The sequence below is a fragment of the Rhinoraja longicauda genome, chromosome 13 (assembly GCF_053455715.1).
Source record: "Rhinoraja longicauda isolate Sanriku21f chromosome 13, sRhiLon1.1, whole genome shotgun sequence".
Lineage (NCBI taxonomy): Eukaryota > Metazoa > Chordata > Chondrichthyes > Rajiformes > Arhynchobatidae > Rhinoraja > Rhinoraja longicauda.
The window spans coordinates 39,381,250-39,394,889 of record NC_135965.1 but is presented as its reverse complement, the minus strand read 5'-3'; the positions used below and the strand labels follow the sequence as shown (position 1 = coordinate 39,394,889).

Genomic DNA, 13,640 nt, shown 5'->3' with positions numbered 1-13,640 from the left:
CCCTGGGACTTTCCATCGCCCGGTGGGGGCTTCAAAAGTTGGGAGCCTCGATCGCCTCGTGGCACCACGGGAGAAGAATGAGGAGGAGATAAGACTTTTCTTTGCCTTCCATCACAGTGAGGGTGTGCCTGGAGCAATCACTGTGATGGCTGTTTGTGTTAAAATTGTAATTGTGTGTCTTGTGTTCTTTATTGTCTACTGCCGGACCCTGACGTGAGAGGACGCTGGCGCTATTTGTTCGCCGCTTCTCCGTCAGGACAGTTCGTTTGTTTGTTTTTATGTCTTGACTGTATTGTAAAGCGTCTTTGAGCATTTGGAAAAGCGCTATAAAAAAAATAAAAAAAATGTTTATTATTATTATTATTATTATAATTGGTCAACATTCTGGTAAACCTCTTCTGCACCTTCTCTGTTGATTGTGAAAATATGGACAAACGAGGGAAACACCTTCCCCTCGTTTCTGACAGTCACAAATCTTCGTGCTGCATTAGAATTTTGTTTAAATTGTGCTTGGGTGCACTCAGCGCTGAAGTTGTGGATGATGAACATACAAGTTATTCCTATCTTGCTGGGTTTATGATGACACCAGCTATATGACCAACCTTAAACATTAGTGCCTTAATGAATATGGAATTGAGTTTATGCTGCTGGAACTATTTCTGTGTTTGTTTCCATTTCTAGGTTGATCTATACAATTTATCTATCTATATCAAAAAATACTGTAATTCAATTAAGTAGGTTTTGTTTGCTATCAGTTTTTGAAAATTGCCATTAATATTTTATTGCTCTTCAATTGATTGGATTTTTTTAACTTTCCTGTTCTGAATATGATGCTCACTCAGGTGAACAACCCTCTGATAACTTATGGAAGCAGCTATTCTTGATATGAACCTACAACGAGGGGTTGTTTAAAATTGGGCATCACTAAGAAACCTAATTTTGCTGATATCCCACATGAATATGAGGGTTTATTATTAGCCTCCAGGAAGAGGCAACTATTGCTACACCTTTGTTCCATGAATCAACTAATGAGACCAGACGGTAAAGTTTGTTACGTGCCTGGGGGTATCAAACATGAGCAAAGGACAAAAAAAATGCGATGTGGCTAGAAAGTGATGTGAAAACAAAAATACCGTGGATAATTCATAGAAGCATTTTGTTTATTAGTGAGTGCAACTATCTAGAAAAAGATGCAATGTTTGACTAAGAAATAAAAGCATAGGAGAATAATTATAGTTGTGATTTGTAATTATGCCTGCATTTTCTGTTTCTTTTTTACTCCAAATTCGTCCTGCCTCTAAAACTGACAAAATGTGTATTTCTTGGATGGCATAAAAACTGTAATATTACTCTTTTGATGTTTATTGCTCTAAAAACAATCACAGACTACATGGTAGTGCTATACATCTAAGTCAAGTGAAGAAAATACTCAAGACTATTAAAGATTTGGCTCTCCTTCAAGATCTATTGTGCAGAACTCTTGAAACTGAGATGTTTCATTATATCTCCTAACCTTTAAACCTTTGTCAGTGCATAATTGCTATATTCTCATGACAAAACAAGGTTAGCATTTTTATACATTTCAAAACATTGTTATCGAAGTATCTTTTTTATTTGTTGAACTGATGGTTATGATTTTGTATGATTAGTTTGCAGTTTAAACTTCTGTGCTCTGCAGCAAATTGCAAAACCTCAGTACTACAATGTTTAAGTACAAGTTTTTTCACTATCTCCTCTTGGCCCTTTTACAGTGGTTCAAAGGGGGAAAAAATCTCAACTTGAATGAGACTTGCTTTTAATTACTTGAGTTCTACCAAAAGGTACAGTATTGCAAGTTCATCTGACAAGGTCACTTTTGTGTGATGCAGAGAGACTCTATCTATTTTAGGCATATACTGTCTCCTGAAAAGGGTGAATCTTTTCATCTCGTGCATCAGATCAGGTTTTTTAATCATCGCTAAGCAGAAATGAAAAAATAGCTTTAATTATTAGAATACGATCTGATCACTAAGTGCAACCTATATTGTATCTGCATACTGCAATCCCAATCCTAAGAACATTTGTCATTTCAAAATGCACCACACTGTTTTAAATTGATATCCTGTGTATTTTTTTTATCCACATTGTACTTTTCCCCCAGTGTTCAATTCTCAAGCTAGAAATTGACAGGGGTAAGTGGGGGAGCTGGCCTCTCTGCTGTATTACTTAAAAATTGCATTCATAAGAAACCACTTACACCAGTCTCATAATGAACCTGATTCCTCATTAATGCCAAAGATTGATACGTGGATTCCATCTTAACTCTTTTTGCTGTCATCTGAAATGATGTGGTAAATCTGTATATCAAGTTATTCCAAGAAAGCAACATTTTCAGCATCCCACCCTAGTGGAAGGGCACACAAGATCATTGTGAGGGTAGTTAGGGGTGGGTGAAAAATACTGGTCTTGCCAGTGGTACCCACATTGCCAAGGATGAGCTTTAGAAAAATATGATTGTTCATATTATAACACCATTTTATTTGCTAGGTTTGTGCAACGTCTTAAAGGGCAGCATAATGGTGTAGTGGTAGAGTTGCCAGAGACCTGGGTTCAATCCTGACTATAGGTGCTGTCTATACGAAGTTTGTACTTTCATCCTGTGACCACGTGGGCTTTCTCTAGGTGCTTCGGTTTCCTCCCACACTCTAAAGACATGCAGGTTTGTAGGTTAATTGGCTTCGGTTAAAAAATTGTAAAATTGGCTCCAATGTATGGCTGATCGCTGGTCGGCGCGGACTCAAGTAAAGTCTAAATTTAGGTGGGATGTGTAAAGCATTGTCAATAATGAGTTTGGACTTTATAGTCCTCTGAACAGGAGTTTGTTGATTATAACATTAGACTGACATTTTCTACATACTAAGTAACAACGATGAAAGTAGAATAGTGGATGTTGTCTGCATGGATTTCACTAAGGCATTTATAAAGTCCCTAAATAGGATGATCCAGAACATTAAGATGCGTAAGATCCATTGTGACTTCGCCATTTGGATTTAGGACTGGCTTACTCATTGAAGGCAAAGGGTTGTGATGAAAGGGTATTATTTTGGCGGGGCTATAACTTAGATGTAGATGAATTGGTTAATAAGTTTTCAGATGGCACCAAAAATTGCTGGAGATACAGGAAGGCTGTCGAAGTCTACAGTGGGATATAGATCAGCTATAGAAATGAGTGGAAAAATGGCAAGTGGACTTTAATTCAAGCAAGTTATGAGTTGGTATACTTTAGGAGGTCAAATGTAAGGGGAAAATATAGATTTAATGTAGATTTATATGCATTGATATACAGAGACATCTTATGGTCCAAATCCACAGCTTCCTGAAAATGACACCCAGGTAGATAGGGTGGTAAAGAAGGTGTATGGTATGCTTGCCTTCATCGGTCAGGGCATAGGAACGAAGTTGAGGTATGGCTTTGGTTCGGCCACATTTGGAGTATTGTGTAGTTCTGGCTGCCCCCATTACAGGTAGGAGATGGAGGTTTTGGAGAAGACGTTTACCAGAATGCTGCCTGGATTAGCGTATATTAGCTATAAGGAGAGGTTGGACAAATGTGAATTGTTTTCTCCAGAGTGTTGGAGGCTGAGGGAAGATCTGATGGGTAAGATTGAGACACATTATTAGAGTAAACAGTCATATCTTTTTCCCAGGGTGGAAATGTCAAAGATAGAGGAGATGTATTTAAAGGAGATATATTGGGCAATTTTTTTACAGAGGGTGGTGTGTAACTGGAAAGTGTTGCCAGGTTGTGGTGCCTGAGGCAGATACGATAGTGGTATTTAAGAGTCTTTTAGATAGACGCATGGATATGTGGGAAATGGAGGGGATATGTATCATAAGCAGGTAGAGAAGATTAATTTAACTTGCCATCATGTCTGGCATGGGCATTATGGGTCATTGGGCTTGTTCCTTTGATGTACTGTTCCATGTACTAGAAGTCCTCAAGTCACACATTCTTGGTGTGACAGCATTCTGCTTTATGTCCTTCGTCACGAATAGACCATGTGCACTTTTGACATGGCAACATTTCAGCTATGATTTGAGGAATGAAATGACTAAAAGCTAATGCTATTCTAGTTTGGGAGTTAAAACCCACAATTGATTTGTAGACAGAAATTCATGCTGACCCTAAAATAAATTTGGAAAGCCATTTTTTATTACTGTGCTATAATTTGTGAAACTTAAGTAAATACTATAAAAATGTAATGGAGCTTGTAACACAAAATCAAAAAGATCTTGGGTTTTCATACTAACGTATTTTTTCAAAAATTTTAAGTTATGTCCAATGAATTGTACATTCGTTACCCAAAGTTCATTTGTAGGTGAATATTTTTTGAGGTTGGATGATTGTAGATAAGGATTCCCAGAATAAGGTTGTTAAAAATTAGGATGGGAGCATGTCCACTTAAATCCTCATGAAGGTTTTATTTTACTGCCACTCATTTGTATGAGTGACTACCGCAGTTGAAGTATGTTTAGCACCAGCAAGCAGCCCTCTTTGCACTCGCACACGCACGTGTACACATTCACGCTGGCACTTCTCTCCATTCCACAGGGTGTTGTCTCATGCTGGTTCCACAGATGTCAACACTCCTGGCACCTTGTCCAACTGGCTGTTCACAAGTGTGAGCCTACACAGTGAGTGTCATTAGGTTATTTGTACCATGGGTGACATTGTAGTTGAGCCTTTTTTCTTAAATCCTCGCCCAACATACATGCAACTCTCGCTTTCTAACAGGATCAGTGGCAGGAGAATTGCGTAACTTATATTAACCTGGGGAAACTTAAGTCCGTTGACTGCCGTTCAGGCAGGGAACAACTAGCATGACAATATCCAAGGATCAAACCTGGAGGCGCCTTGTTCCCAGTAGTTCAGTTGCACACAGGTTGGTGGCCTTTTATCTATTCAGATATCAGAGGAGCTGACCAACAGTTTTCAATTGGATGTGAAATTAGATGACTAATTTAGTTTCCAGCTTAATGTTTCCCAGATTCTGAAAGAACAATTGTACCTTTAGGTGTATTCATCAACTGCGGTCTTTTTATTTAATGTTGAAGCCTGTGGCATGGCCACCTATTAACTGAAGATATTAACCAATGAATAATCTTTCAATCTCGGAGAGTTGTCTTGATCACCATTGATAATGAAATTCATGAAAATGGTGACCAAAATAATTCTTACTCTGCCATAGCTATTTATTTTTCATCAAAACTTTGTCTATTATGAGTATTCCAACTTTGAGAGATGGTGCCAAAGCAGATACAATTTGATTAATCAGTGGACCTACTTGTGCACTCATTTCTGTTTTATAATGTCAACTGTACTTGATTTGTTATTTCAGCAAAATGAGGATATTTGCCAGTTTGAAAAAATAAACAATTACAAGCTAAGATTGCTAATGCGGATGTTATTTGCAGTAGATATTAAAATGTGCATTTGCTCGAGCACATCATTAAAACCATCTCGTGTGTTCAATGTTCATAGGCTTTGTTATCAGTATGTGTTGTTTCTTCCCAGGCTTTACTGCTATTACTGCCACCAATCCCATCTGGCTAATAAAGACGCGCTTGCAACTGGAAGCACGGTGAGTAGGTCTTGTTTAATTTAATAGTTATGATATGGTATTTTATGGAAACTTAACCAATGAGCTGTGTTTTATTGAGATAAATGCAGCAAATAACAGTGATAACAAATAAGATTATTTTCTAAAATGTGAATAGCTTGCTGTTTAAACCTGTAAGAACGGCATCCACTTAATCATTGCCACAGACGGCTGTGGAGGCAGGTCATTTGATATTTTTAAGGTGGAGACTGACAAATACTTGATTAGTAGGAGTGTCGGGGGTTATGGGGAGAAGGCAGGAGAATGGGGTTGAGAATGAAAGATGGATCAGCCTTGATTGAATGGCAGTGTCGACCTGATGGGCCAAATGGCCTAATTCTGCTCCTACAACTTACGAACCTATTTTGGATGATCAGCCACTTTTCTGCTTTAATAATTTTTATTTTTAAAACAAATGTTTCTAATTGAACTTTAACTTTTAATTTTTAAATCCCAAAAGACTAGATCTTTTATAATTGAGTGCTTGAATAAACTATTACCATGTCAATTAATCCTGACAGCAATTTTACCCCTCCCTTGAAGTTAATGGCAAATAAGGCTCCCAGAGAATTGTGAATCTGTTGAATTATCTGCCACAAAAGGCAGTGGAGGCCAATTCACTGGATGTTTTCAAGGGAGAGTTAGATTTAGTTCTTGGGGCTAAGGGAATCAAGGGATATGGGGGGAAAAGCCACAACGGGGTACTGATTTTGGATGATCAGCCATGATCATATTGAATGACCTATTCCTGCACCTATTTTCTATGTTTCTAAGGTCCTTTTGCAGGATTAGGATATCGCCACAATTTTGCTTCTCCTTTAGAGCAAGGACAAGTAAAACAGCTGACTTGGTCCATACCAGGACTGGTATGATTTTGTTTAGTGTTGGGAAAGTGTGGTTTTCACTGTCATCACTGAAACAATTAATACATTGAAATGGATCTTTCATTTTGCGGTTTGTTGTGTTATGTTTTTAGTGTTGAGGGTATGCTTTTGGCTTGTTTTGGAAGGCCACAAGACCAGTTGAAGAATTAACATCTATCTGCAGTTGTAATTCATGTTCTCTTATGCGGGATTTGAGCAGTTAGAATTGCATGTCGAAATGTTGTATGTAAATTGTGCATTGAAATTGTTCTTTTTTTGCAGAAGCAGAGGCGAAACTCAGATGAGCGCTTTTGAATGTGTGAGAAGAGTATATCGCTCTGATGGTATTAGAGGCTTCTATAGAGGAATGTCGGCTTCCTATGCAGGCATCTCTGAGACTGTCATTCATTTTGTAATTTATGAAAGCATAAAGCAAAGACTGATGCAATCCAAGACATCTTCAAATATGGATCCTGAGGAAGATTCTGTAAAATATGCTTCTGACTTTATAGCCTTGATGCTAGCTGCTGCAACATCTAAAACGTGTGCCACCAGTATAGCATATCCACACGGTACGTATCTGCTGTGCACATGTATACATTTTAACTTCATGGCTGATTTGATTGTCATTGAACTCTGCTTCTTATTTGCATTAACTTATCTGCATCACTTAATCAGAATTTGCCTGATTGGGTTTAAAAATATTCAAAGACTTGGAACTGCAGATGCTGGTTTAAACCAAAGATGGACATAAAAAGCTGGAGTAACTCAGCGGGTCAGGTAGCATCTCTGGTGAGAAGGAATGGGTGACGTTTCGGGTCGAGACCCTTCAGACACTTGGGACCTGGAAAGAAAATATCCCCCTGTCTCTGACTTCAATGTAGAACCACTTCATTTTAAACAAAGATCCTCCTTGTTGTAGGTTGTCTACAAGGGAAAGTATCCTTTCCTAATCTATCCTGTCGAGACCCCGCGGGATCTTTTGCAGTACAATTACATTCTCCCCTACTCCCAGCAGGTATGAGCCTAGGCTGCTCAACCATTTCTCATCACCTGCCCATTCCAGCTGCCCAGTAAACCCTCTCTGAACTGCTTTTGTTGCATCAATATATTTCCTTAAGTAGACATTTGTAAACAGTCTTGTCGTATTGATCTCGTATGCCAATACAACAGAAGTATAACATCGTATTTTTTTGTGTGCTGTTCCCTTAGTAATAAATTATACCTCCCATTCTTTTGTCCATATTTGATCAGCCGTACATACATTAGGCACTAAGACATCCAGATCTCTCTACACTTCAAAGTTCCACAGCCTCTCACATTTTAGATAATATGCTGCATTATATTTTTTTCCTGTCAAAATGGGCAGGTTTATGTGGTGCATATTGTATTCCATTAGCCAAATCTTTGTCCAGAGTTTTTAAAACCTACCTCCATCCCTTTTGTAGTAGCCATACATGTTCTTCGTAACTAATTTTTCTGTCTACCTAGTTTAGTTTATTGTCGGATGTACCGAGGTACAGTTAAAAGCTTTTGTTTAACCTGTGCATCACCAGCAAATTTAGCAATCATAACTTGAGCACCACTGCCACAGGCATTTCTTTAAAATTGCAAAACGTAGAGGCCTCAGTAACAATCCCTGTGGCAAACCACTAGTTGCATTTCATCAGCCACAATAAGACCCATTTTATGCCATCTCCATTTCTTGGCAGCCAATCAATCTTCCATTTAAATTTCTTTACATTATTATAAACATGTCCATCTCATATTCCACTGCACGATGCTTAAAAGATTAGTCAATGAAACCATTATTTGGTGGTTTTAAATTTTTATCCTGATTTTCAGACCCCCCGAAGGGTCTTGTCCTCTCAATCAGTAAATTGCCTTCAGCTGTGTCATTAAGATCTTTGTGCTCCTTCAATTCTGTCTGGACGATTTCCCCCACCCCCACATAATTGGTTCTCCTTTGCTATATTGCAAGTTGCCTAAACCCTAAATTCTTGAATTCACTTCCTAAATCTGCCAACCTCTCATCTTTGAGGCATTAACTGTAATTTTCGAGTACTGGTTCTGTCTCATCGTATGGCTTTGTGTCAATGATCATTTGATGCCATCAAATTCTCTAAATAACTTGGATGTTGATTTGAAATTATTTACCTTTTTACTTGATTAGTATTTGTCACTGGAGATTTTTAATGGTATTCTTGTAAACATTTTTGTAATGTTGGATTATTTAGAACTGATGAACTATATTATAAAAAAGAATTGTAATGGAAATCTTATTTCCAGCCCAAACTATTGGAATGAAGATTGCAAAGTGCAAAAATTCCATGTGAAATGAATACTGGTAATACCATTGTAAACATGTACAATTTTTTAATCCTAGTTTAACCAACTATATATCTTTTTTTTAAACAGAGGTCTTAAGAACTAGACTACGAGAAGAAGGAACAAAATACAGATCGTTTTTTCAGACATTTTCGTTAGTAATATCTGAAGAAGGCTACAGATCACTTTATCGTGGTCTCATCACCCATCTGGTCAGACAGATACCAAACACTGCTATCATGATGGCCACCTATGAACTGGTGGTTTACCTTCTCGATGGGTAAAAAAAAATGTTGATTTATTGTGAAAAACCTTGAAGACCAAAGGATTGGACTGGACCAGAAACCCCAGATAAATGTAATGCTGAGAAAGATGAATCAATTGTGAAGATTTAAGCTGCTGTTAAGACGAAGAATGTCCAATTTGTGAAAAGAACTTGCTCTGATCAAGGAGCTGCCTGTAGTCATGGCAATGACGTAAAAGCTAGAATCACCACTTAACGGGGAACATTTAACAAATCTAAATATATTATCCTGTTATCTTTCATTATAATTTTTATGGCTATCCTTTCAATTTTAATAGATCAGTCAAGTATCTTTGTAATAAAAAAATGTATTATTTTCAGCTATTTCACTTAACTGATAACACAAAATTCTTTTTAACATGCACACTTTCCCAATAATCTGGGCGGCACTCCATTGTGTTGAAATCCTTACCAAAATTAGCTCCTCCACAGAACAATTTCTAAAATGAAAACTTGCAAAGTGTTTTTAAGCTCATTCATTATTTAAGCTCATTCATTATGGTGTTTTGCAATTCATTTACAATATTTTGAATAAACCCAAAACTGTGTCAAGTGCAAGCTGGTATACTCGCGTAAGAATTTATCTCGGAAAAATTATGTTGTATTTTTCCTGCATTACATGCTGCACAATAACATTATTGCTCTAAAACCCAACAATGCAGAAATGTAATTGAACTTGATTTGCACCACTTTTGAGGAATTCAATATATTTTTAGGATTTTTTCACTTGCCATGTAAGGTATGACTAATGGATGTAAAGCAAGATAATTAAGATTGATTTGTTTACTGTTCCCCTTAAACAGAAGATGTGCATATACTTATTGTGGGATACATCGGCTGTATTAAGAATTGCTTCAAAGAAACATGTATAAGTATGATCACATTATGCTTATATTTGTCCAAACAGCCTATAGATGCTTACAAAAAAGGATGCTAATGTTAGAAGAGGAAACAGAAATATGCAATACCCCACTATGTGTTACAAATCTGAATTTTATGCTGTAATAAGTGGCTTTGTCTTGAACATTTCTTCAAGCACTTTGTGGCCTTTATACCTTGTGGGTTTTTATTTCTGATGGTTTCAGTTCTTAAATCATCAAAATGGCTAATAGATCTTTCACGTCTGTTCAATTATAATGGTTTCCGTTCATGAAGTTGTGCATTTTGCAGTATCAATTGCTTCTAGATCCATAATTGCGCTGTGTAATAATTTGTGTACATTTTTAAAGTTTTGTTTCTATCGCCACATATTCTTAAGTATTTGCAACTTTCAGTTTTTACATTTGTTGAATCCTGATGAACAAATTGTTATATCCAAATTGTATTTTGCCTTGTTTTTCCCTCTAATTATATTATGTAACTTGGAAAAAGTGCTATGATCTCCCCTTATTTCCACGTGCCACAACCTTGTCGATCCAAATCGTTTGTGCATATACCAGATCCCTTTAAGTTGAGTAAGCAGACACAAAATCTACAATTTTACTGGTTTAAGAAACAGAAGGATGATAACCTGTCTACTTTATAAAGATAATAGTTAGGTAATGACGGACGTGAGCACACAATTTGTTTACAATTAAGACATTTTTCAGTGCAGCTGATGGAAGTCTGAGTGCATTTGACAAGTTGTACCAGAGCAGAATAACTTAAAATAACTAGCAAGGCAGTATTAATGTGAAAATAAAGTTTAGTTATCTGCACCTGTTTGTAATGGGGAAAATAAATTAACATCCAGAATCTCAAATACACAAGGCCCCTGTTGAACTACCATGCCAACTACTACTTTTACATTTCTTAATTCATTTCTCATAACTGAGTGTGTCATAACCTGGTCTGCACTTGCGCTTAGATTACACAGCTTCAATTTTGTTTTAATTCTTTGGCAATGCTTATAATTGTGATCACCAAAAGCTACAGTGTATCGAAAGTGAATATGCCAACTTAGACTGATGCTTTGCAAAGGCTCTGCTGTTCAATTCCAGATCTAAAGTGTGCTTGATCCTTTTGCTTAGTGCATCTGTGGGTGCAAGTAAAGTATGTACATATTCTGTACAAAATCATTTTCATGTGCTTTGGATGCCTTTACAATGCAAAGGATTAAAATTGAATTAGAAAATTTTATCATGGTTTTATTGGTATGCATTGCACAAATTCCACAAATTCACAACTCTGGGTGAAAATGTTCCTTCTCACCTCAGTTTTAAAATTAATGTATCAAAGTTTTGTATGTCAAGGAATTTCTAACATGGTGAATGCTTTTAAATGTAAATTAACGTTTCCATTATTTACTGAAATCTACTGTTTAAACAAACAACGCATTTGCCTTTTCCATCTTAAAATATTGATCCCTAGCTTATTTTCTTGTCATTTCTAAAAATGGTAAAAGTAAGGCACAAGACATGCAGATGTTTGTACCTGCATTTTAAAAACTTTTACAATGGTTTGACTCGAGTTGACTTATTCAAGTGGTAATGTTTAAAGTGGATCTATTGTTCAATCATACTTTTTTTTTCAATCCTCTTTTGGTCAAATTAAGTTCAAATCTACTATCTAACTATTCAAGTAGAAGCTAGTCAGTTTATAAATAGTACTGGCATGTCAGGCCAATTGAATCCCAATTCTCATAAATCTTTAAATGGGCTCCATTTGAATTGCTTCTAAATTTATTAAGTAACTGGATTGAATATGGGCTGTAGTTGAATGGTTCTTCACAGGAAGGACAAGACTATTTGGGGCCCAGTTCACTGAAGAATATTTCTAGTCACCTAATCATAGCAGAGTAATGGAACAGTGCCTGGACCATTAACAAGGTTCCAACTGAAGAGGGCGTGGAGCAGGTGAACAGTGTGTTGGGTACCGTAACATTCGAACGAGGGAAAAGGAGTGGGGTGTGCATAGTTTAATAGAGGATGATGATCAAAGGCTGCAGCTCAAACACCAGCAGAATCTTAGATGTAAATTAATAGTGCATGTGAATTGGTGCACATGGTTTGAATCTTTTGATTTTTCACATTGTAACAGGCTTTGGTCATTGGTTTCTAATATCTAAATCGACACAATACATCAAATAACTATATGCATTCCTTTAGCAAAAAAATGAATTGTTTACAGTTAATTTTCTTGGTAGTACCTTGCAATATATATTTCTGGATGGTTCTACATTTAAAATTGTTTTGCAGTAGCAAACACACTGGATGTCTGATCATGTGATTGTGGGTTTCAGTGCAATATTAAATGTCTATTTTCTGTATTGGGGGGGGAAAAATCTTAAGTGACATTTTTGTGGAGCAAAAACAGCTGTTTTAATTTCAAAACTGGGTTACTGTATTCATTAAAATGGTTGTGATGTGGACTTTCACATTTGTCAAAAATAAGCAGTAATAAATTGTTTTAATATATAAATAGCATATTGGCAGACATTGGTGGAAACAAAGAGTTTGATTTGGGCAGATATATGTTGCATTAGAAATTATTAAAATGCTAATTTCTGTACAAGATATCCTAAATATCGATTGCTCCAGTGGAAATATCTGGTGCTATAATTGAGGGAACCGCCTCACCTAAAAATACCATATTTTATGTTCATAGACTCCATTTACAAATTTGTGCACTTAATACTTTTTCAGCAAAAATTGGTTAAGTCCAATGAATCTGCACCATTTTAATAACTGAGCCATCACCCCTTGTCCACATTCCCATCTTAGCTTCCAATCTTATATTTGGATGATATTTTAAATTTTACAATCACTGAATGGAATAATTATCAGAGTGCGTTGTTTCCATATTGTGTTTGATTTTATTACTAAATTCAAAAATGTTAGGACGATAGGATCAGCTCTAAGCAAAATTTGCCACGTAGAAAGATTCTGCTTCAGCTGTGTACTCTAGATGAGAACAGATTTTCCAAAATCTAATATTTATACTTTTTGGTTCTTAAACAATTGAATCTTGCAAACTGTGAATGGTCCATGTCCAATATGTGCAGCTTTCTCATTCATTTTATGAACCACAATAAGTTCTCAATTGCATTTGTTTTTGGAAAGAGACAATAGATTCCTAAACGCCTACATGCAAGTATCGCAAACGTTGTTAGGTCAAGCAGTTAGTCATTACGCATATCTTAACTTTCAAAGGTAGGAAACATTTCAATAAGATATAATGGGGAAAAAAATACTAATTTGATGCCAGGATTTGGTACACTACTGAACAGATTTACAACTAATTTTCACTTTGCCTATATAGTTTTAGCAGTTAACTATTTTTGTGTATATTTGTGAATGTTGCGAGATGTCAATAAAATTGAAAATGAACACTAGTACTATTGTACTTAATGGGGTGTGATTTCATTGTCCAAGGTGACATTCTCTCTTAAATGTCCTTAATATCATAATCTTTTAGCCTTTGTCGTGAATTTATATGCAAACCATATTTGAATATTACTAAAGATTTTGAATTGCAAACTATGAGTGTAGATACTATTGAGTTGTTTTCAAGTCAAGTGTCTTGTCA

General features: G+C 36.3%; 1 protein-coding gene across 2 annotated transcripts in view; it reads left to right on the top strand.

Annotated features, from left to right (window-relative positions):
- The window catches only part of LOC144599658 (solute carrier family 25 member 36-like), a 56,452-nt gene extending 43,015 nt beyond the window's left edge, over positions 1 to 13,437 (top strand). The window contains exons 5-7 of one of the 2 annotated variants that reach the window (XM_078410824.1): positions 5,555 to 5,621; positions 6,791 to 7,074; positions 8,921 to 13,437. In XM_078410824.1, coding sequence (XP_078266950.1) covers positions 5,555 to 5,621; positions 6,791 to 7,074; positions 8,921 to 9,114 — 545 coding nt within the window. In that variant the 3' untranslated portion in view covers positions 9,115 to 13,437. Of the gene's footprint in view, positions 1 to 5,554; positions 5,622 to 6,784; positions 7,075 to 8,920 lie in introns of both variants that reach the window. The other variant, XM_078410823.1, reaches the window with a different exon arrangement.
- Positions 13,438 to 13,640: the final 203 nt, after the last annotated feature.